We start from the raw sequence: 23,790 nt of genomic DNA, 5'->3' as shown, positions 1-23,790 counted from the left end.
TTCTCTTCAAGGGAAAAGAACAAAAACAAACAGCTCAATCCTGTCAAAGGCCCTTTAACACTTAGCATGAGTAGTGAACTAAGACTACAAACAAGATCATAAGACACTACTGACCAGTGGAGAACAGAGCCATGTAGCCCTGGCAAAACACTACTGTATATGGAGTTGTGGATCCCCTGCCATTTAATCATCAGGCTGGCTAAAGGCTGGGATTAAACCCCGCCTGGATTTAAAAAAAGAAAAGAAAAAGAAAGATTAATGTTGCTTTCAATGTTGACTTTCAGTTTACGCCTGCATGCTGTTAAAGAGGTGCAAGAAATAGCTCACGGAAGATAACACTTGACTGCCAAATAATTCGTTAAAGCTGCATTTTGCGCACACACAGGCATACAAGACCTATTTGTTTCTGACTCTTTGCGGTCAAATGTGATCCGATCATGGCTTTCCAAGCAAGATGAAACTGCTCGGAATAAAGTTTTGTCAAGATGGCGCGTGTCAGCAAAGAGTTAAGTTCAGATCTTTCATGTCTGTGGTAGTCAAAACTGAGATAACATCTAGGAAAATGTCCAAACATAAACCAGTAGGGTAAATATAACTTTCAAATACTAAACATGGATTTTTTTTCCCAATATGTCAGAATGCCAGTATGAACATCACTGCGTCCTACATTCGAGGGATGACAGTGTGGAAATAATTATCATTAATGGTGCAATGTGAAGTAGCTCTTATTAGTCAAACTAGAGAGCAGATGCAGGGACGCAGAGACATTCATGGTTCTTCTGAGGACGAGCTGATTTAACACCAGAACCCCGCTGACAGAGAAAGTCTGCATCGAAAAAGTTGCTGCCACACCTCTAGAGCTGCTATATCCTGAAGAAAAAGAACCACTAGCTGATACAGAAAACTCTTCTCAGTCAACAGGCTGCGGGTGCAATCAGGAAAAGCTCTGCTCCTCTCCGTAAAAGTGAAACACGAAGAGCAATCCTGGTGTCAGGACTTGTGGTATTTCATATGTGCAAATAGGGATCTTCTTTATGATTATGATAACACTGATACTAGAAGGAACGAGCGGCAAACACGTGAGGCTTTTGAGGTCCTAACAAAACTAACAGTCATCCTAAATGTTGACGTAGAGAGGTGCTGCTACACAATGACTTTTATATATACTATCAGATATTTATATATCTAGTGGGCAAGCAAATCTCAGCTATATCTGGTTCATTTTCAGGTTCACCAGCTACAGAAAAAAAGTCACATTTTTGTTCCTCACCGACGACTCTTGAGTGAACAAATCCAATTTTTCCTTAAACTGAGCGGTGAAGACTTTACATGCGTCTATGAGAAGTTTCATGCATGAACTTGCTATATGAAAAAAATTGTTATTAATGAGCTCGTGTAGTACAATACGCAAAGGGTTGGTTTATATATTTTTACCAAATTAATTTAGTGAAATGAAACACTTTGCCTACAAAATCCTTACAATTACTTTAATTTGCTTTCATTTTGTAGGCTGGAAATATAAATTCTGTACTGTGTATCAAATCCAACAGTTAATTTTCACTCGTCTGCGTCATCTGCCAGTGTGATACCTAGTTTCTTGATCATAATTACTCCAGCAAATGCCTAATTTCCTAAAAGTGTCTCTAATCTGTCACAGTAATTAATTAAATGTACCACTTTTAACCGTAATCTTGTAATTGTAATCCCAACACATGTATTCTGTTACTCCCTAAAATCCTCTTTATTATGCACTGGAAACCAAACAGACAAGTCTTCACTCAAAGGAAACTTATCAATAGTGATTTCTAAACCTGATGGAAACATCCAGCTGATGGTAAAACTGAGAAGTTTAGTATAGAAAATGTGTAGAATTTAATACAATCCATATTATGGCACCTGCACATCTGGAGAGTTCTTTTTAATCCTCCTCCAGACTGCAGCATCCAGCTCCAAGCTGCCATTTAATATCTTATAATTTAGATATAGTTTTTTCTAGATATATCTAAAATAGAACAAACTTGCAATATAAACTTGTATTTGATGATATATTCCCTCTTTCACTTTCTGTTCCATTTACCAAAGCCTTCATCACCGTCGGCGTCAAATTAACGTCTGTACAACAGAAAAAAAACAAAACAAAGAGATGATGCTCTCTTATTTCTCAAGAAAAGGGAATTCATATTTTAATTAGGTTTCATTAGATTAATTAGAATCCTACAACAACAGGCTATGCTGATTTCACCTTGAGAAAAAAGGAAAATAAAATCTATATTCAAAATAGTCATCTTAAAATATTTTTTTTTTCTTGTCAGGATCAAACAATGATCAACAAACACTTCGGTTTACAAGAAAATATAACGTACATCTGTTGCAACAAATGGCAGATCCATGAGAGGAGCGATCAAGACAGGAACAACAACCAGACTCCTGCTCGCCAGCCTCTTTCTCTCTGAAAAGAAGTTTATGATAAACTATTAACTTTTAAACTTTATGTGTAAAATACTTTTTCTTTTTTTGTGTTAAAGTGTGTTAGATGACATCTGTATAGCAGCTCTTCCACACAAACATAAAATCTGTATGTCATCACTTTTAAGATGGCATCATGCAAAATATGAATTCAACATTTTTTTAGATAAAGTTTTCTCTTCCACATTAAATCCCACATATATTGTCATTCCATTTAATACTGTTGAAATAAGTCGCCAAAGATAATAAGATGTGAATGAATTTCTCTGCACAGATTTAGTTCAAGTCCTCCAAATCCTTTCTTGGAAGAAAATAAATACAAGCTACATGATTTTCATGGCTAAAAGCATAGAGAGGTCTAGTCCTTCATAGGTGGAATTTTTTTGGTTAGATGTCTTTAGTCCCTAAAATAGAATAATGTCTGTGTGTGTCAAAGTGCACAGTGGATGTGCATGTATCGCTGATGTAGGACTAGTTCAAGAGAGACGAGTCTCTCGATGCTACAGTAAGAAAATGTCCAGACTCTGACCTGTGCAGACAGGTTGCTGGTAGGTTAACGTCTTTCAGCCCACTTCACAAAACATAAAACAAACACATTAGATTTTGCTTAAAACTGAACAGCGGCTATCAAGGTTCAACATTAACTCCACCAACTGCTGAACCAGTAGAGAAAAAATATTCATGGAATGGATAGAGCAGATTTTTTTAAAACATGGTTTGGATATCGTCAACCATCTCTAGCTGAGCCAAAGGAGACTGCATGGCACTCTGGGAAATGTCCTTTTGATAGCTGAACAAAGAGCCTCCTGATGTTAGAGTTGTAACTCTGGTAAAGGCTAAATAATCTGTGGTTTTAAGCTGTGGTGAAAAAAGAAATCAAAAAAGTAGACTTTCTGTCATTTGTGTTCTGCAGCTAACAGTTCTTATCCATAGTCTGGGAATCATCCAGCCCTGTTTCTGAAAATGTCCTAAAAGCTCATTCTTGTATACCATCAGCTAAAATAAACAATGTTTCCTCCTCAATAAATGTAATTACAATATTCCCTGCTGTTTCCTTTTGGTCAAAAATACAGTCAATAAAGTGGGACTTTGATCAATAAATTCATACTGACGCTACAGTCAGTAGGCTTATATAACACATCTTTATGACCAAGATTTCACTAACTATATTGCCAAATACTGTAAGTGTCCTGCCTTTTCCTTACTCTAACATTCTGGTGATTAAATATTATATATTCATAGATATCTTGCTATATATGGTATATAAAAATATACAATCATTGGCTAGTGGTGAGACAAAAGATATTATCATTCACATAGGACCAATACTTTATACCCCTAGAGAGAGAAACCCATGCACATAAACATTACTTGGATATATAATTCACCATGTGAGAACTTATACCACCCTGAAATCCAAACATGATGAAATAAAACCATCTACACTCCATCAAACTCAGCCCAGACATCCACTACTGCTTCCCATTGTCATCAATCGCCAACTAGATTGTCAACCGTCTATCAGAAATCATTTATTCTTTCTAGCTTTCATTCGAGGAAATTACTTGAATTTGAATTACACCCTTTGTAGCAAAGCGGGGTGGTTTTAGTTTAGCTGGCTGTAAGTGTAGAGGCAGCGGGCGCAGCTGCAGCTTATCAGCCTGATAAAATGCCAACCAGCTATCTAAAGAGAGGCGGAGACCGCAGGAACATAAACACACACAATAGACCTCTCTTGTTGTGGACAATGTGACTTGTCAAACACAGGCGTAACTAATAATGGCTGCATTCGATTTCAGTGTTCCAGATCGTGAGAGGCATTTTAAAAATACTGAGTTAATGAGTCCAAACGGCAGCCTTGACTTTCTTTGACTTTCTTTATATCTTTCCCTCACATTATTTATATTAATTCAAATTTTAAATGTTTTCTTTATCTCCCCAAACAACGAGTGCTATTTCAAAACCCTCTCAATCCACAATGCCTGATTATAATTCAGGTGGAGAAATATAGAGTCCCTTTCTTTTTATGTGTTTTTTGGAACAAAATAGTCAAATGTAGAAATGTTGACTCAGAAAATACCAGTATTGAAAAACTCACCTTGTGTAATTTTGTGTGTAGCTGTAGAATGTAAACACAGTAGCTACGTCCGTGGCACTGGTACAGTACATGCTGAATACTGGCTGAAGCAATCATTAATGTTATTCATTCTACCTGTGCGTTTCTTGCTGACAAGTCAAAATGTCTTTTGTGAGAAAGGTCTATTCCTGGCAGGAAGAACAAGAACAAACACTTAGTTAAACAGTGGACTTCATATCGACCACTTCATGTATCTAGTTGACTTTGTGCTCCAATGCAAGTAAGCAATTAAGTTTCTATGTGCTCCTGCCTGTGTGTGTTCGTCTGTTTGGATTTCAATCCATCTGTATTCCATGAAAATCTACTCATTTGAGTAATTTGGTCCTTTTCATGAGAATTTTAAATCTGGTCTGTCTTCCACATGTCAGATGAGGGAAATGTAGAAGTTGAAGTGAGACAAGAGACTGTGGCAACACGTACAGTATCAGTCAAAAGTTTCTCATTCAAGAGAAGGTGTGTCCAAACTTTTGACCGGTACTGTAGTTAAAGAATTAGTGACACCTCTTTTAATTGTGGAGTAAAAAATACTGAAGTTTGTTAAACCTCTCGTGTTTTGACAACTATATAAACTCAAGTAATGAACTAAGAGCCCATAAGATATGCAAAATCACCTTTCAAAAAGCCCACCACTGCTGCCCACAGTCAAATGATACCTTTATCTAGAGAAGAAATATTGACTTCAATCATACATTATGTACACTAAATAGAAATAGCTACTCTGTCATAATGTGATATGATACTTAACCTGATCACGACTAAACGACTGCAAAACCTGGCAACGTGTGAACCTCATGCAATACTGATGGTACACCCACGTATCTCAATCCATTTAAAAAAATGAACCGCAAATAAACGAGAGAAAGGGATACAGCCGAAAAAGTATTGAGTCAGGGAGGTAAAGTTAGTTGTTTTTGCTGCTGAATCCTTAAAAATAAATGATCAGCTTTTCATTCTGGGTCTCCGACAGCTGGATGTAAAAACTGCAAGCAAAAACACTGATTTCAGGTCGCTGTCTCAACTTTTTGGAGTGAAGATGCAGACCGAACACCCCGGCACGAGAAAGATAAATAAATACATCTTTACTATACTGCACTGCAATGTACCTGATTTCAAGTATGTTAGGTTTCTCTGGCATGGAAACCACTGAGTTTACTTTAAAATGTAACAAACAGAAAAGAAAGAAAAAAAAAACATCTCCATGATATTGAATTTTTTTTTTCTCACTTTCACAAGTATATTTACTTGGGGAACCTTGTATACAGTCATAGTTATTGCATTGTTTTTGCATATCTTGTGGGATGCAGGATTACACCCACTCCGCACACCCCACCCTATACTGCAACACAACACCTCATAGTTCATGCTAACCTGTACATAAAAACTGAAACGCTGCTCCACTCCACACGGGGGCACCACAGGCCTCTGAATCTCTCTCCACTTGCTTCTTTGTAAAAACCAGAGAGCCTCGGTAACAGACACAACTAAGCCTGGTTTGGCACTTATAAACATGCAGGGTTATGCTGTGAGTATGTATGTAAGTAGATTAATGAAAGTGAAGTGATTGTGTGTTGGATAATTAAAGCAATTACTGTCGTTCATTGTCAAATGAGTTGGCATCCAGGCGATGTAGCAGCCTGGATACACAAACCACTACAATTCAATTAACAATTCATCACTGAGGAATAAATTGGCAAATAAATACTTGTAGTGGGGAGAAGAATATTCTTGTCTTTTAGATTCAGGTGTAATGAAACTATACTAGGGCTAATTCAACCCAAAGCACAGAGTATAATTGTCCTAACTTAAGGTTAAAACACACACATTAACATTATTGACCATCCTGAAATCTGACTTCCAATATTTAGACAAAAAAAGAGCAGCTTATACTGAAACTGATGTGAGCCACTAGCTGCGAAGTAGCTTGTTAGCTTATGGTATCAAATTACTTCAATAAAGAACAGTGCCTATTTTAATGAGGTGTATTTAGAGTAAGTGAAAGAAAGAATAAGATGTTAATGATATTTTCTTCTAGAGCAAGAGGATCCTGGATAAGAAAGACTAAATGTCAGGGAGGGGTATCCCACTGATACCACAGACTTCTTTAGGGTTTGCAGTTTGGCCGTAACCACAAAACAACAATAGCACTGCCACTAAAGACACATTCAACATTCACATTTAGTTTGCATAATAATGTCAGAAGTCTGTTACTGGCACAGGATGCAGTGTATGGCAGTGTGTTCATGCATACCCTTCCCTGCCAAAAACTCACTCTGCTGAACATGTAGGAATGAGAGCGCTGCAGTGAGTACTTGAAGGTAAATACTTAAAAAAAACAACAACAACAAAAACAAACGAAATGCCGTAACTTGGCATGTGGAAATGTCTCTGGGTGGGAAATCAATGCCATTTTAATTGAGATTTCAGAGGACAATAACAATGTTTCTTGATACCTCTGAGAGTTTAAAAGTATTGTTTTTAATGTTTTAAGCCGGACATTAATTTATTGACCTACTTAAAGAACTTCTGTCTGCATGTGGGCACTAGTCTAACATACAGACTTTTAATATTATCCTAGTATTTAGTTACTTGGCATTGGGATTTGATGTTTTTTTTTCCAAATTTGTAGTGGCTAGTACAACGTTAAATAACATTTATTTGAGCAAACTGAATTAGTTTCAGTGTTTCATTCTTAAATCCTATAAAATCTTTTTTATAAATCGGTACCGATGATGTAATATTCACGTCAGGAATGGTTTTCTGAAGAAGATATCAATGTGAAACAGGGACATGTGCCTTGTGTGATGTACTGACGCCTGAGTACCGTACCTGGCTATGGCCTTAACTGTGACCATACCCTGATCTGAAGTGAGCCCAAACTATACTAGAGAAATAAACAAACTATTATAGAGAAAGATCAATCAAATGTTGTCAGCACGCTACCTAGAAGCCATTAGACAAAAAAAACAAAAGGGAATCCTCCAGAATGCAACTTCCTTCTGAGCTGACAGTTTTCTGATCTATATCCAAAAATTCATTTATCCATTAACCAATTTTCATATCTTCTAAATTATCGGTAAATTATATAAATTTTCCATTAATTTTTTTTTTTCCAGCAATGATGCTTCAGACAGGAAATGAGTTTATCTCTAACAATGAAATCATAATGTTTTGTGATGTGAGCAGACCTCAGACAAAAGAGATGTGTCTTGCAGCATCTGTACACCAGCCCTAATAGTTCATTTGCAGATTTAACTATGATTAAATGATAACGGTGTGTTACAGCTGGACGATCAGGACGTCACACTCCTCCCCCAGTTCATTCATGACACGTCACTGGGGGCGGTACAAATTTGGTGCTTCCACCGTTCAGAGCAACCATCCGCCGTGAAGAAAAGCAGCAATTGCCAAAAAGGTTGGTTACCTTCTGGCCAAGCTGCGATGCTGAAACTCATCACCACTATGAACTTAACCTTTGACCTCGCAGGAGACGTTACGCCTATCTACCTCTTAACAGAAAAAAAAAAAAAATAGTTGAGTGATGACTAATTTTCGAAGCTAGAGTGGCTTTTGACTCTGCAGCTTGGCTAAAAAGTAAAAACTGTGCTAAAGAAATCACAAAAGCTTTGGAAGCATGCCTGTCCATGGTAACCCTGTGTTAAGGAGGCCCATTATCACACACACCCTCACTCGCACTCACTCGCACACACACAGACACACAACACACACACACACACACACACCACACTTGTAATGCTACCTTAATTTACTGTCTAGGCTTAAAATCAGCTTTTTAGAATACATAAGTAACCACTCGAGCACAGGCGCGCGTACACACACACACACACACACACACACACACACACATACAAATGCACATTCTCACACATTTTTTTCTCTTCTGGGAAAAATAAATAAATAAATAGATACAATCTGTAAAAGGTGCATACTGATAGAGAGAAAGACCCCCCTTTTAGATACACACGCTATCTCTCACACTCATACGCACACACATCATCCTGTACTAAAACGCAGACACACACACACACACGCACGCACAAATATAGTTATACACTCGCACGCAAACACTACGCCCTGCTTCGATACTTAAAACCTCTTAAAATTCTCCTAAAATAAACCGAGCAAAAATACATTTATAAGACCAGCACCCCGATTGTGCAAACAAATCAAGGATAAATTAAACCAATAACATCATGAATATAAAACAAAATAGTCATGGCTAGCCAGTTTTGCACAATATTGAACTGTTAAATACATAGTGGGCGTGGTCTGTAGAGAGAGTGTGTGGCAGCAATCCAATAGGATTCCACGCTGAGAGGAAGAGGAGGGTCTTGGAGAAGGAAGTGAGGCTGACTGACGGACAGATCCTCTGTAGATCCATGCCCAGAGTCTGTTTTCTTTTCAATCTGCCACTCCCCTTCTCTCCTCCACCCTCCGTCTCTTTTGCCCTGTTCGACACACACGCCTCTCAGAGGGCCGTAAAAGCAAAAACCCAGCAATGGAAGGAGAGGGATGGTGGAATAACCAAAGAGGAGGGAGGAAGGAGAGAGGGAGGAGCGAGGAACGGCGAGGTATGAGGCAGAAAAGGGGGCTTGCTGTCTCTGCTTAGCCACCAAATGCTCCTCCCATTTCCTGTTGGGGGCAGGGCGTGGGTGTGGCCAAACGAGGAAAAGCAGCGGAGGAGGCGAAGCCAGGTCAAGATGAGTTTGTCTCTCGCTGGCGTCTTATTGACCAGCGATTAAAAGAGCTGGCTGGCTTCCTGTTGGCCAAAGAGTGTCTTTACCCATGGCCCCCTACAGCAGCCCTGTTGTGGCTGTTGGTCCATCCCTCAAATCCTTCCCCCCTTGGCTGGGGGTGGTGTGTCACCTTAATCCCACCCCCAGGCTGGCAGGGCTGTGCTCCAAGGTTCCTTAGTTTTGGAAGAGGAGGAGAAATGAGATTTCAAACAGGGTTTTCCTTGCCCCTGTTTACTCAATACAGCGCTTCATCATCAATGAACCAAGAAGGAGGAGTTGACCTTTGACCTCAAGTGGGTGCGGTCAGATTTGAATCCTTAACTGACCCCCCCCACACAAGCTGGTCTGCTGTCCCTTACCTGGCTTCATGGCGGCCAGACAAACAACAATAACACAACACCAAAGTAGGCATAGGAAATGAAAACAATTAACACACTATGTCGAAAGCAGGAAATCCATATTAGGACGTCCTGCTTCTGTTGTTTCCTTTCTACCTTTACTTCATCTCTCCTTTCCTCCGTCTTGTTTTGCTCGTCTCTACTTTTCTGCTCTTCACACTTTGAGGACATGATAAAACTGTGAGGCACTTTAGAGACACACTCAGACACGTGTGGAGAACACGCGCACACGCAAATGTGCGTACAAATAGATAAAATCATAGACCACACACACACACACACACTCAACAAGCATACACTCAGATAGTATAGAGTATAGTGTGGTATACTTTACTACAAACATTCAAACATACAAACTCATATAAACAAATTCTTAATCAGGTGTTTAAGGTTGCGTCACTGGCCGCCATTGTCCAGAGCAGTTACGCATGGCAGAGAGGCAGACAGTGTGTGTGTGTGTGTGTGAGGGGCGGGGACAAACAGAGCCAGCCGTGGCGCTGTTACCCAGCACTGACAAGCGTCAGTCTCTGATGATGTCAGAGGGGCCAGTCGGCCGATCGAACCCGTTGAGCCGGCTCCTACAAACTCGTCACGCACTCCAAATCCTCGTCTTCCAACAGCCCGCTGTTCCTCTGCTGCGCTCCTCCAATCACAACTGAGCTTCTATGGTGCCCCTCCTCCCTCCCTCCCGCCTCTTCCTCCTCCTCGTCTTGTCCTCTCCCTCCTGCTAACAGCTCCTGCCGCTCCTCCACCGAGGACGGCCCGTGGATGGAGCCTCTGCTTCCTCCAGCCTCTCCCCCGTCCTCACTGGGAGTCAAGCTGACCGCTCGTTCCCTGTGCGTTGCTGCTGCTGCTGTGTGGAAGGGGAGGAGGTTGCCATTGGGGCTGTGCTGGGAGGTGGAGGAGGTGCTGGATGTGGCGTTTGTGGTGGTGTTGCCATTGAGAATGTTGTTGGCGGCGTGCTCCATCTCCTCGATGGTCATATCGCAGGCGTCGGCCAACTCGGCTTTGGTGGCCTCGATGAAGGATGGGTCCTGGGCGAACTGGCCCAAACCCTCTGATATTAGCACCTTGAGGAGGAAAAGAGAAAGAGAAAAGAAGGGAGAGGAGGGGAGGATGATCGTGGGAGATGGGTGATGGAGTGGGGCAGGTAGAAGGAGAGTAAGTAAGATGGAAGGGAAACAGGTTAAGTAAAAAGTAGAACACATATACACAAACATACTCACCGCCTCCACCAGACTGCCTGCGCTGCCGTGAGACAGTGAGCTTGGGTCTTTTCCCAGTAGTGAGGGCACTGTGAGCGACACCGGTCGTGGTGGTCTTTGATTGGACATGCCCTGGGTGGTGTTAGGACTGGGTCCCCGGCTGTTCCCATTACTGTCGCTGTACCTAGGGGCAACAAATTTCTCTCTTAAAAACTCAGACACTTGTGTTGTAAGTTGTGCCAATTCTTATCAGGATACTTGGTCTTACCATGGCCCACAGTTGACAGAGGGCAAGCTGGTATTGAGCTTTTCATGGGAGTTGGAGCCCTCTAGCCTCAGAGAGGGCACTCGCTGGTAGGAGGCATCACTGCCATGGGCTAGAAAACAAAAAACAGGAGCAGCATTATTTAGGAGAACAAACATGTCTCAAAATGTGCAATGATAAATCTGCAACATGACAAGAATATTGTTCTTCATAATGATGCATGATTTTGGAGTCAGTTATCTGTTTTTTCCTTATAAATACTTCAAAATCTAATCATTATCTGCAGTGATTTTGTCATTGCGAGAAAATGCAATACAACATTTTTGCCAGCGCTCATGACGAACTGCTTTTTGGCTTTTTATGTATGCACAGCTGTGATGATACAGTGTACCTGTGGGACTGGCTGGAGGCGTGGAGCACAGCCGGCTGAAGAGGGTGGGTGAGTGACTCCTTCTTAGCAGAGGACTCAACCCTGCCACTGCCAGAGCCTGGAGGAGGACAGAGAGCAGAGGGAGAGTGTTAGAGAGGAGCAGGGAGGGAAGGCTATGTCGGTCAAACACAATATACTGAATAAATGTAGGTGAAAGTTCGACTTCACATACTGTATTTGCAACTTTGGCTGATTTGTTTTTAAGCATCTACGGTGAATGCAAATACGTTTTTGTGTTTATTATGTGGGTGTCTTCTACCTGATGATGTACAAGGTGTAACGGTACAGCTGTCTTCTGGGAGACGTCTGGCCTTGACTGTCTCCTCAGACACTCCAGATGGAAGGACGATCTCCGCCCTGAAACACACACACACACACACCACAAATATGCAAACATACAGCATTTCAAATGTGTAAATTACAATAAAAGTAGGCACCATAATTACAAGAGTAAATAAGTTGTACAAATACTTATGAACAATTTTTAGGAAAGATTTTTATCTGTGTGCATGTGTGTCTACTCACCCAGAGAAGTGGGGCAGAGGAAGACTCTCCTGGGAGACTGCCATCCTCCTCTTCTGTCCTCTACCTCCTCTCCTTCCTCCATGGGAGTCAACTGCTTACATGTTTCATCATGATACACCAGCCTAATGTGAACACACAGACACACAAAGGGGGAGTTAATGATAGACACACAACATAAAATGTACTCAATTTATACATACAAGTGGTGGGTGTGTGTATGTGTTTCAGTAGTACATGTCAGAGGAGAGTGAGTGGTCGTCCTCGTGATACTCCCTGTCGTCACCGTAGCTCTCATCGTACGTCTCCTCCGTTGATCCCTCCCCTCTCCGGATGATTGGCAGACGGCTGTCACTCGAGTCCGAGCTATAAGCGGACGAACAAGCAAAACCGCCGAACAAGCGAACAGACAAACACAGAAAATGAACATAAACACAGACCACAGACAGGTAGACAATAAGGCAGACAGATGTAAACACACAGAAAAAAAGAAGCAGCTGATTAGCAAAAAACTCAAAGTGGAACTTAGGTGGGAGAGACTGAGAAAACCCACTGAGGTTTCATTACCGTGTTTTGCAAAAGGAACAAGGAGGAAGGAGAAGAAGAAAAAAGCTGAAGGAGAAGATGGAGGAGGAGCAGGTGGGGATTATTTTGTTAAAGCAAAATGGTGAATAGCATTTGAGGCAGAACCTGGAGTATGACAAACTGATAGTTGGACTGAGGTGCGGACATCTTTAAAAAACAAAGACAAGGACAGATAAGATGATGGGTTGCCTGGCATATACTGAGGCTAATGTTGTTAGCTAATGTTGGTGGAAAGGTAGTATATTGATTTAGGCTTAGCTAGGAAATAAAGTAGGTACTTTTTATGCTGTTATCATAATTTCAAATGAAGGCCAATAAAATCTTACAATAAGATGCTGTCTGTCTCTTCTATTCACCTGTTTGAAAGTGGATGTGATGCTTACATTAAACTGGATACAGTCTTGAAAAGAAAATCAATTTTAAACTATCCATTTTTCTTGAGAAAAGCCTAATATAAACTCTGTATGTTTATCTGTATAACGTTGTATTCTCTTTGTATTCCAAAGATGTCTTGTCACCCCGTCACATCTGTTTCATACTCCAGACTTAAGCTTTGAGGAGACATTCTGACATTTAAATTTTAATATTTTCTTCTTCACCAGACTGTTTGCCTAAAAGCTACCAAGAACAATCTGTTAATAGTTGTATTTCTAATTAAAACCAAGACTCATAACAAACTGCTTAGCTTAGCAGTACCAATTATTTTCTATGATGAATGTTCACAAATAGAACTAAATACTCTGTATGTGCGCCAGCACATAAACGTCCCCTGAGAACTGGCTGGTGAAGAAAAACAAAATACAGTTTCTAAATGTCAATATGCCCCTTTAATCCACAGCTATTTTAAGGGCCCCACAGCAAACTCTGGGTTAGAACAGTATTTCATTAAACCTGAGACTGTTCTGAGTTTGATCAAGCTCACTCCACTTGGCAGCTGGGTGGAAGTTTCCCTGTTACGAAATCACGCAAATCCACAGAGCGCATCGGAAAGCTTATACTTTTTCCTGCTTGTAATGACGCACTAGATTCAAAAACAAAGATCACTAACTGTAACTAAGCTGCCTTTTACTATAGCTTGTAATCTTCATTTCATACATACCAGCAAAACCTTCTTAAATTAAAACAATTTGTAAACAAAACTACAGGTGTTGCATGTGGAAAGGCCAATGGGTAGTTAAAATTGAAATGGTTCATCTCCTGGAGCATGTATGAGCTCAGTAAATTTCATGGTAATCGATATATTAGATGTTAGATATTTCAAGATATCCTGTCATGAACCAAAGTGTTGGTCACTGACAAATTTTGACCCAATTGTGGTGAAAAATGAAAGGTCAGAGGATCACCAAAGTCCTTAGAAATTATCCTCTGGGGGCCATGGATTTCTATTGCAAATTTCATGTCAATCTAACTAGTAGTTGTACAGATATCTTTATCTAGACCAAGTAGTCAACAAACCAACTGACAGACAGACAGAACAACCCCAAACCATTGCTTATATCGGGCAAAAAAGAGAAACCATCACAAAACAACATTACTTAGTTATTTTTAACTACACTTCCTACAATTATGAGATATTAGACTTGCAATAGCAGATAAGTATGAGCTTTCAGATGTTTCCACATGATACAGTTTCTACAGAGGTTACGGACAAAGAGCTGACATTGTGTCTAACCCAGACCTGCCTTGAAATACAGTAAAACAGCAGCAATAAAAGCCTTTGATAGGAAAGATTTGGTCCAATTGCACCAAACAGTCTATCTATGGCTTTGGTAGCAAATTTATAACAGCAGCATGTAGTCTGGCTTTTGCTATAGCAACTAAAGCATTATGTGCATAGCAACAAGTGTCACTATAGCACTTTGATAGCTATGCAATTTTATATAGCATGATGAAACCTTTTTAACACAACACACACACACATTTTGTCTCTATGTCGCCTGGCAACATACCGCATGAGGGTGTCATAAAAACACGTCCTGCTTGCCACCAGAAACAAAAGACAGCAACAGAGAGGAGGAAGGAAAAAGGTGAAAGGACATAGAGAAATAAATAATTTCTGTGCTGAAAGATAGATATAAATGAAAGACAGGAAATTAAAGAGACTAAGAGAAAAGCATTGATCATTCTTGCCCTAATTCAAAAGAATAGCCCTTCAATAAAAGAAAATCAACTTTCCATTTCTGGTCTGCTGCACTCACCTCTTTGGAGGGAAGCACCACGCGGATCTAGGCAGCAGGATGGGGGTGAGTGGCTGTCCTGTGTGTCCGTCCACGGTGCTTATGGAAGGGCTCGGGAATCGACTGATGCCCTGGGTCGCCACCCCGGCCATGCCAGTGTTGTTGGCGTTGTTGATGTTGGCGTTGGAGCCAGATGAAGAGTAAGAGGAAGGTGTGAAAGTGGTTGAGTCCATGAGTTTCTCATGGGATGGGCTCTCGCCTTCGCAGGGAGAGCCCTTCTGGCTGATGTGCAAGGGACGCTGAGTAGTGAAGGACTGTGGGAAGGACCCGCGGCCGTCACTCTGGTTGTAGTAGTTGACGTGGTTGCCGAACAACCCACCCGCCCGCTGTGGGGTCAGAGAAAAGAAATAGGAGGGGAGAGAAAGATGGAGTGCGAAGAAAAGGGAAAAAAGTGGATGAAAAAGGAAAGGTGATGAAGGTGAGATATCGAAAGGGAAATTAAGGGGTTGAAGAGGAAGTGTGAGAGAAATGAGGCAAGTAACAGTAAGGGAGAAGATGAAAAGTAGAAAGTGGAGGAGTGAAGACAGGAGAAAAGTGGACAGGAAGGTACAATGTTTAAATCAAAATACAAAAACAGTCAGAATTGCTACCACTGTCACATACATTCCTAGCAGCAACAAAACTTTTCTCAGCTAGGATGGAAATGCAAAGCAAACACCTTGTGTCCCAAAGGAAATTTATTTGCAATGTATCCCTCAACTCTCAGAGAGAAAAACTAAAGCAAACAAAATGGAGTCCGTGAATGTAGCAATGACAGCATTAATGGGAGGCTGGTAAATAGCATAACTTACCCTGCCAATGAAGGAGCACTAGAAGCTGTGTGTGTTTGGTTTCTGTCAGTTTTTTTTTTCTTTAGAGTTTTGGTTTTGTTCTACAATTCCTCGCCACTGGTTGCGCATTCAAAACCCAGACGACCAACTGGAAATGATTTGGTTCAGTATTTCAGTTCAGTGATTGGTAGCCAAGCTGTGTGGTGGGAAATGAGGCTTTTAAAATGTCTTTTTGAACCTTTGAGCACATGCAAGAGTGTATGTGTTAATGCATGGGGCTAATAATACGGCTTGAAGCTGGATGCTGATCATCTCTCTCTCTCTGGAGAGTGAGTGAGGGTGTGTGTATCCGACCTTTACCCTGAAGATATCGTCCTCGGATGCAGCTGACACAGGTTCCTTTATGCCTTTATCCAGCTCCTCCTCCACGGTCAGGTCTCCAGAGATGGCCCTTCGAATCTCTGGACCAATGTCATGCAACGTCCGCAGGCCCGCCTACACACAGACAAAACGATAAAGTGTTGCACTTTAACATGGAAAAGCATGGTGACAGTCATGCTTATTTTCCTGCCAAAAAGACATCTGAACTCACATTAACCACTTATTTATTACAAGAATTTGTATTTCTGCACATGTAATCTACTGAATATACACTATACAGTATTTACATCAGACTAAGAGATCTATCAAAATCACAATTTCTGTTCTGACAAATCTGTACAGATTTATGAGCCAGAATAAATAAAATTCTTTGTTTGTGTACCTGCAGAGAGAGAGCAGTTTTGGGAGGCACCTTGGCCACCAGCCCTTGTTCTTTCCTCTTCTTAAACTTGCGGAAATATTCCTGAATAAGGAAGGTAGCGTAGAACTTTCCGACTGTAACTTCATCATCTAGAAGAAAAAAAAAAAACAAAAACATATTTTAGACAGGTAGAAAAAACTCCTACAAGTGATGCTGCTGAGGTTTTGGTCATATTAACAGAAACAAAATGAATCACAGAGGAATCAATGCAAAGGTCAATAAATTATAATGGAAGCCTCTTCCACTGTCCACTTTAATTATAGGATTTACAAGTGCATATTGTTTGTTGATTTTGAATGAGAGCACCAGCTAAACATGTACAAAACAGATGTGTTGCAGAGTATACATACCGCCAGCAGGGGGCACTACTTGATCCAGGAGTTTCATGCTGGTTCTCTTCCAGATCTTCTTCACTATGGCCCTCAGTTCCTCATTGGCCTGCTCCAGGTTACCTGCACACACACACACACAAATGATACAGTATACATACTGTAAGTTCAAAGTGATATCTTACAGTTACAGCACAACCTGGCCAGTTTGAAAGCCTCAGCACAAGTATTGTTTGTCTACTGTATCAGTATATCGGGAGTGCATTTGATGCTGTCTATGGTGTTCCCAGAGTGCTGTTGGATTATGAAACAACAGCAAAGCACAGTCAGTCAGCACAAATTTGTATGCTGTAGCCGTTCCAGCATATCACCATGGTGTGTAAATATTTGGTTAACATCAGTTTAAAAAATCTGGTATCTGTAAGACTTTTCACACAGTGGAGATACTGTAGATCAGCAAAAGTGCGGAAGGCACAGTAAGATGCCTCGGCATTAATGTTTAAAACAGTTTCCCAAGATCTTTGGGTGGAAACTGTGATCCATACCAGGGAATAGTCAAAAGGGGATGACTCCCTGGGACTGAAACAGGATCAGGAATAAAAGTAACCGCATCCGGACAATAATGGCAACAGAAATCACTTGGGATGGTACAAGAAGAAATAAACTGGGACTGGGCAAGATGATGAGAAAATTTCACTCCTGTGTGTGTGTGTATGATAATTTGTGTGTCTGTTACCTTCTGTCTTGATCCTGAGTGCGGTTCTGACCAGGGCAAACAGTGTGGCGTTGAACATCACTGTTCCATCACTGTTCAGAGGCATGTTCATCGACACCAGACGCTACAGGAGGTAGAACACACACACACACACACACAGTGACACAAAATCATGCAAAAATTAAAATTAATACTAATTAAAACTACTTTGCTTCTAGAGATTTCAGTGTCTAAATAGCTTAAGTATTTTCTCTCTATGTACGATCTGTTGCCAATGTTATGAGATGGCTACTGTCATCACGTGACATTACACATCATAAACAGACCAGTTTTAATTCTGCCCAAAGATAGTAGGAGGATAAATTTTGAGTACTTGAATAAAAAGCCTGTTCAAATATTTAGTATATTTTCTACAGCTCTTCAGCCTTCAGACCATGTTTGGTAATGTGTGTGTGTGTGTGTGTTTGTTTACCTTGCAGGCCACCCTGTGTGGACAGAGCTTTCCAAAGCCGAGGGGAGGCTGAATTCTCCGGAGCAGAGTCACCACATCCAAGTGCTTTATCCTCCCCCTGAACACAGCACAGAGGTCTCATTAGTGACTCTGCAGATTAAAGACGAATTATGACATATGCACGTTTACACTTCTCTGTTAACTTACTTAGCTTCTGGGTCATATTCAGCCCAGATCCTCTTGAATTCGTCGAGGTGATGCGGCCCCAGGATCGACCAATCACGCGTCAGGTAGTCAAAGTTGTCCATGATGACGGCCACAAAGAGATTGATGATCTGGGGAAAATCAGGAATCAGTAAGACACTACACTATCAAAATTTAATCAATTATTAATTGCTTTTTTCAAATTATAACTTGCAACATCATGCAGTGGATTACTGAAACATATACTGAATTCAAAACTTAATGTAAAATGCAACTTTAAAAGATGTCTTTAAAGGAATAGTTCAACATATTGAGAAATATGCTTAGCTGAAAATTATCGATACATTAATAAATACAGAGCTAAAGCCAGGTATCTTAGCTTAGTACAAAGACAGCAAACAGGAGGTAACAGCCAGCTTGGCTCAGTCCAAAAGTAACAAAGTGCACCCACCTGCAAATCTACAGCTCACTAATTAACACATTATATCTTGTTTGGAGACGACAAGGCTCCAGGAACGCGCTGTGCTCAGCCAAGAAATAGTTTGACACATAATTCCCTCTGAAATGTTGTTATGACAATGCTCCCAAAATGTTGAACTACTCCTTTAAACTAACATTCAGTGCAACCACTGTTTACCTTGATGTATTAAACAATTCGTATCAAGATCCATGAACGATAAGATTTTGCTGACATGTTTAAAATGGGAACATTAAAAACCGAATTCTTTTTCTGTGTCTGTACTCACCAGAAAGGCACAGAGCATGTAGAAGCTGACAAAGTAAATGATGGCAAACTGGCTGCCGCAGTCATCGGTGGCAGAGCTGCTCTCATTGGTCGATCCTTTCTCACAAGTTTTATTGGGCGAGCACGCCAGCATGATCTCCTGCCACGCCTCACCTGTTGCACATCTGGTAGACAGACACATGCACGCACACGCATCCACAGATATGCACGCACGTCGACACAGATGCGCATGCAAAGATACGCGCATGTACAGATACACCAAACGAAAGTACAGAGAAACACATACATGCATAGATTGCCGCATGAGTGCATTAGCGCACCAGCATGGAGTCACATGTGCATTTACACATTAACACACACACATACAGACACATGGATGTGTGCATGTATGCAGACAGGCATACAAGTGACACACACATGCATGCACATAGATATAAAGACAGAAGGAGGGGAGACACATACACACAAACACACACACATATGCACAAGCGTTAGGAGTGTCAACATCATAAAGAACAATTCAATTTTTTTCACATTGTGGTCATATCCTGATATACTAAATTTACAGAACAACAAATAAAGAAGTGTGATTCCATATTTGATTTTGTTGACCTGTAGATCAAGTCCAAACTATAATTGTCTTCCATTCTGAATACTTCAGTGCTACTATTAAGCTTTCAAACTCTGCAGGTTCTATTTTATCAGGTGATTATTTTCTGGTGGGTTTTACTATACTACTACTATTTGTTTTTCTATTATTATTTATTATAAGTTGACTGTTTGTTGGGTTTAAATTACATAGAAGTATGAAGTATCCAAGTACAAGTCTCTCTGAATGGAAGCAAGATGTCATAATATATTCCATGAAGGGGTCAGTCCACAGAATATGAACGGATAGAAAAAGTTACTTTTTATTATTGCAAAACTCCTGCAAAAACAATAAGCTGTCTGACTCTTCATTATGTGTGATCTATCCTCCCAGCTTCTGTGTTTTTTGTCCCCAGCATGGAATCTTACCATCATCACAACCACACAGGACAGAGAGGTTTCTGAAAGTGGATCCACACAGTTTAAATGCATTATCAGTAGACTTGTCTGACAACGGTGCAGAAGGTGTCCTCCTCAGTGGACCAGAATGCTTTTGTTTATATTAAATCAATGTCAAATTCACAACAGTTACCACCTAACTACGAGCATACAGGTGTTCAGATAGAGTTTGGATGCTGTTAAGGCTGCTGAATATATTATTGCGATCACTGCTAAATATTTGTAGTTAGAACTTTTAAACTTTTAAATTCTCAGCAGGGCATCAGTAACGTGGTCTCATAGTACAAACTGACAAACATTTTGCCACGTACACTCTTGTGCAGAGTCATGTCACAGTCTGCTGAATTTGCGACTTGACATTTACAGATATCCTGGCTCTCAATTAACCTAATGTCATAAAATGTCAATGATAACCTCTTAAAGGAGCAGTGTGTAGGATTTTATTGGCATCTAGCGGTGAGGTTGCAGATTGCAAGCAACTGAATAACCCTCCCCTTACAAGTGTGTAGGAGAACCTAGAGTGGCTGCGAAACTCTTGAAAAACGCGAAAGGTCCTCTCTAGAGCCAGTGTTTGGTTTGTCCGCCCTGGGCTAGTATGGAAACATGGCGGTGCAACATGGCGGGCTCTGTGGAAAAGGACCTGCTCCCTATGTATATATAAAGGGCTCATTTTAAGCTAATGAAAACACAATGATTCTTATTTCTAGGTGATTTTACAGTAATTAAAACATACAAAATTTTATTCCATTTCTGCCAAGTGTGTTCCACTAGATTCCACTAAATCTTACACACTGGTCCTTTAATGTAGAATATAAAAGTCTTTTCAGGGTACATGGAAGAGAGAAAATACAGATTAAAAAAGGAATAGGAAAAGTTGATGATGTGAAATTACAGAATTAATGATGGAGAGATAAGAAGGGACAAGAAGAGGATAGTGATAACGCAAAGAGAGCAATAAGATAGATATTACGAGAAGTGTTAAATAGATGATGAGGAGGGTGTAAAGGTTCCTCACCTGAAGAGCAGCAGCACTGCCTGAGGGAACGTCTGGAAATTGTTGTTCCTGTTGATCTGCGTACTGTCCAGCAGCGCTATCTTACCAAACATCTGCACAGGAGGGAAGGAAGTAGTCACAGTACACAGCATTGACAAGAGGAAGTGGTTGCTCTCTGGATCTATCAGAATGACAGGCTGGTTGTCCCCAGCCAGTCAAATCAAAGTATCTCCCGCTCATCCTCAGTGATACAAACTATACACAACAGCTTGTAGGAGACATGTTAGGACAGACGGAGGGAGGAAGAAGAGCGACAAAGACAGGCAACAGCTAGAGGAGGGAGAAAAGCGTAGGAGATAAAGGCGACGTGACCGAACAGGTATTCTGGCTGACAAGACTCCAGGAGGACAGACACAGGACGGACGCCAGCTAGAGGAGAGAAGGAGAGAGAAGAAAACATAACAGAGGGAGGGAAAACAAGGGGACAGGATGACAGCTTACCTGCATGCCGATGACAGCGTATATGAAGAATAGCATCACTATAAGCAGAGCTACGTAGGGCAGAGCCTGAAGAGGAGAGAGACATATCAGTAACAAGTCGTCTGCAATATCATCCTGCACCAGGACTGCAGTCCATTCACTCTCATTCAATCCACCAGTGTGCAATTAACCTACAACTGATTTAGGGAAACTATTGTTTTCACATGTATAGAGTTTTTAGTTTTCAAATTGGCAGATACAATATGATGAAGTTAATGGTATTTTATGAGAGTGAACTGAGCTGCAACCCTGTCAACACCAAAAACAATCCACGATAAATCATCTGACACAGGAGTGAAAAACCTCATATAAAAAATACAAACTGCTCTCTAAGTTTAGCCAGTAGACCAGTCCCAATCTATTGTGCATATGCCAAGACCCAAACATGGCCACAGCACGTACAACTTGTATATTTACACATCTGGGAAACTGTGTAGAACTGAGCTCCTGGCTAACATTACCCTTGCGCATGGAAGAGCAGGGCCAAATCATGACAAATAATTGAAAAAGTCAAAGTTTACGACCAAGATAATGTACAGACATGATACGTCCCTGCTTAAAAAGTCTGAGTCAGATTTTTGCTGCATCGCCAATGTGTCAAATTTCAATGACCGCACTGTAACATGAAGTGGCCTGTCTCCGCTGACACAAGAGAGAGAACAGATTGTTTTAATTTCCTCATAACTCTCTATCAAATGATTTTATTTTTTGGTGGAGTGCTTTGTTAAACTTATCTAATGCTTAACCCACCTACAGGGAATGGTGAGCTCTCAGGGGTTAGTAGTAGGGTGTTGGAGAGTAAAAGGGGTAGTAGAGGAAGAGGAAATGGATAAGGAAGAAGAGAGAAGGGGAGGAAAGATTCGAAAACAAAGATTGCTAGTTGAGGTTTTTGAGTTCCTGCCTGTTTCCTAACTTCATGTCCCTACATCCCTCCCTGCCTCTGCAGAGAGACTCCTAAACCTTCTCTCCATTACTTCACACCTTCCCTCTTTCTTTTCCCCATTCCCTGTCAAGTTCTAGACTCAACAGGCAGATATCTCTTCCTTCTGAATTTCTGCATCAATAGGAGGTGGAGACAAGGAGGGAGGAGGCAAGGAAAGGAAAGGTGGCTTGTGAGTCTCCACCAGGCTGGATTTACACAAGAACAAATATATTTTTTATCCCCATGTGACTCAGATCTGAAGTTACCACATGATTTATACAGTATTTATAAAAAGGAAACTAATCTATTATGATTTAATTAAGCAGATAATTATTTTCCTAGTGAAATCAATTGAAGTATGACATTTTAACATATAGTTTAAATACAATTATGGTCTCCAAAAATCTCCAATCTGAGTCGCATTAGGGTTACAGCTCCACTTTCCCTCTGCTACTTGCATTTCGGTCCTGTGTAAACCCAACCCCCTGATCTAGCATGTTGTGTCCGGTTCTCCCCTCACTTGGAAGGATTTGATGAAGGTCCACAGCAGGGTCCGAATCCCTTCCCCGCGAGACAGCAGCTTCACCAGCCTCATCACGCGGAACAGCCGGAAGAAGGTGATGGAGATCCTGGCGTTCTCTTCAGAGTTCTGCAGTCCCTTTTGGTGGGGTTTGGTGTTTTTTTTTTTTTAAAAACACAGGACGCATGGGAACACATGCAGATAGTTTGGGGAGGTAAACACACACACACACACACATACACACACACACACACACAAACACACGCACACAAGTATAGATGATCATACAAACATACACATGTGCATATGCACACAGAGACACACAGAAATGCAGACATACAAGTAATAACACACATACATCGCATTCACATGCATATTAGCACCCACACATACATGTGGATGTAAATAAGCATTACACACAGGCACGCACACACACAAACACACACACACACACACACACACACACACACACACACACACACACACACACACACAGAGTTAATAAATGGATATCTGCGTCCTACAAAATCCCATCAAAATCAACTGACAAAAGAGATCTGGGAGAGAATCGGGCAATCATGCTTATTTTTGTGGCTTCTTGAAAAAAATCACTTGGCAACAAAGAGATCGACAAACTACTCACATCTTCCTGAACACACCTGCTTCAGCCACTGTTTCTCTTTATATCTTTATACTGGATACGTCCAGCTGTGCTCTCAGACAAGTCAAAGTTACTTTACAATTGTGACTGT

At 40.9% G+C, this 23,790-nt stretch overlaps 1 protein-coding gene across 6 annotated transcripts in view; it reads right to left on the bottom strand.

Moving 5' to 3' along the window:
- Positions 1-1,717: 1,717 nt before the first annotated feature.
- The window catches only part of cacna1c (calcium channel, voltage-dependent, L type, alpha 1C subunit), a 147,822-nt gene continuing 125,749 nt past the window's right edge, over positions 1,718-23,790 (bottom strand). For 4 of the 6 annotated variants that reach the window (XM_042402937.1, XM_042402936.1, XM_042402935.1 and 1 more), the window contains 18 exons: positions 23,039-23,176; positions 21,558-21,623; positions 21,078-21,169; positions 19,017-19,179; positions 18,274-18,401; positions 18,088-18,184; positions 17,637-17,739; positions 16,922-17,023; positions 16,533-16,660; positions 16,130-16,264; positions 14,961-15,325; positions 12,415-12,543; positions 12,181-12,302; positions 11,915-12,012; positions 11,617-11,713; positions 11,229-11,337; positions 10,982-11,144; positions 1,718-10,825 (listed from right to left, as the gene is read on the bottom strand). In XM_042402937.1, the coding sequence (XP_042258871.1) occupies positions 10,334-10,825; positions 10,982-11,144; positions 11,229-11,337; positions 11,617-11,713; positions 11,915-12,012; positions 12,181-12,302; positions 12,415-12,543; positions 14,961-15,325; positions 16,130-16,264; positions 16,533-16,660; positions 16,922-17,023; positions 17,637-17,739; positions 18,088-18,184; positions 18,274-18,401; positions 19,017-19,179; positions 21,078-21,169; positions 21,558-21,623; positions 23,039-23,176 (2,727 nt within the window). In that variant the 3' untranslated portion in view covers positions 1,718-10,333. The remainder of the gene's footprint in view (positions 10,826-10,981; positions 11,145-11,228; positions 11,338-11,616; positions 11,714-11,914; positions 12,013-12,180; positions 12,303-12,414; positions 12,544-14,960; positions 15,326-16,129; positions 16,265-16,532; positions 16,661-16,921; positions 17,024-17,636; positions 17,740-18,087; positions 18,185-18,273; positions 18,402-19,016; positions 19,180-21,077; positions 21,170-21,557; positions 21,624-23,038; positions 23,177-23,790) is intronic. The other 2 variants (XM_042402933.1, XM_042402934.1) reach the window with 2 other exon arrangements.

The sequence above is a fragment of the Thunnus maccoyii genome, chromosome 23 (assembly GCF_910596095.1).
Source record: "Thunnus maccoyii chromosome 23, fThuMac1.1, whole genome shotgun sequence".
NCBI lineage: Eukaryota > Metazoa > Chordata > Actinopteri > Scombriformes > Scombridae > Thunnus > Thunnus maccoyii.
Note: the sequence above shows the minus strand (reverse complement) of the source record. Positions and strands in the feature narration are given on the sequence as shown.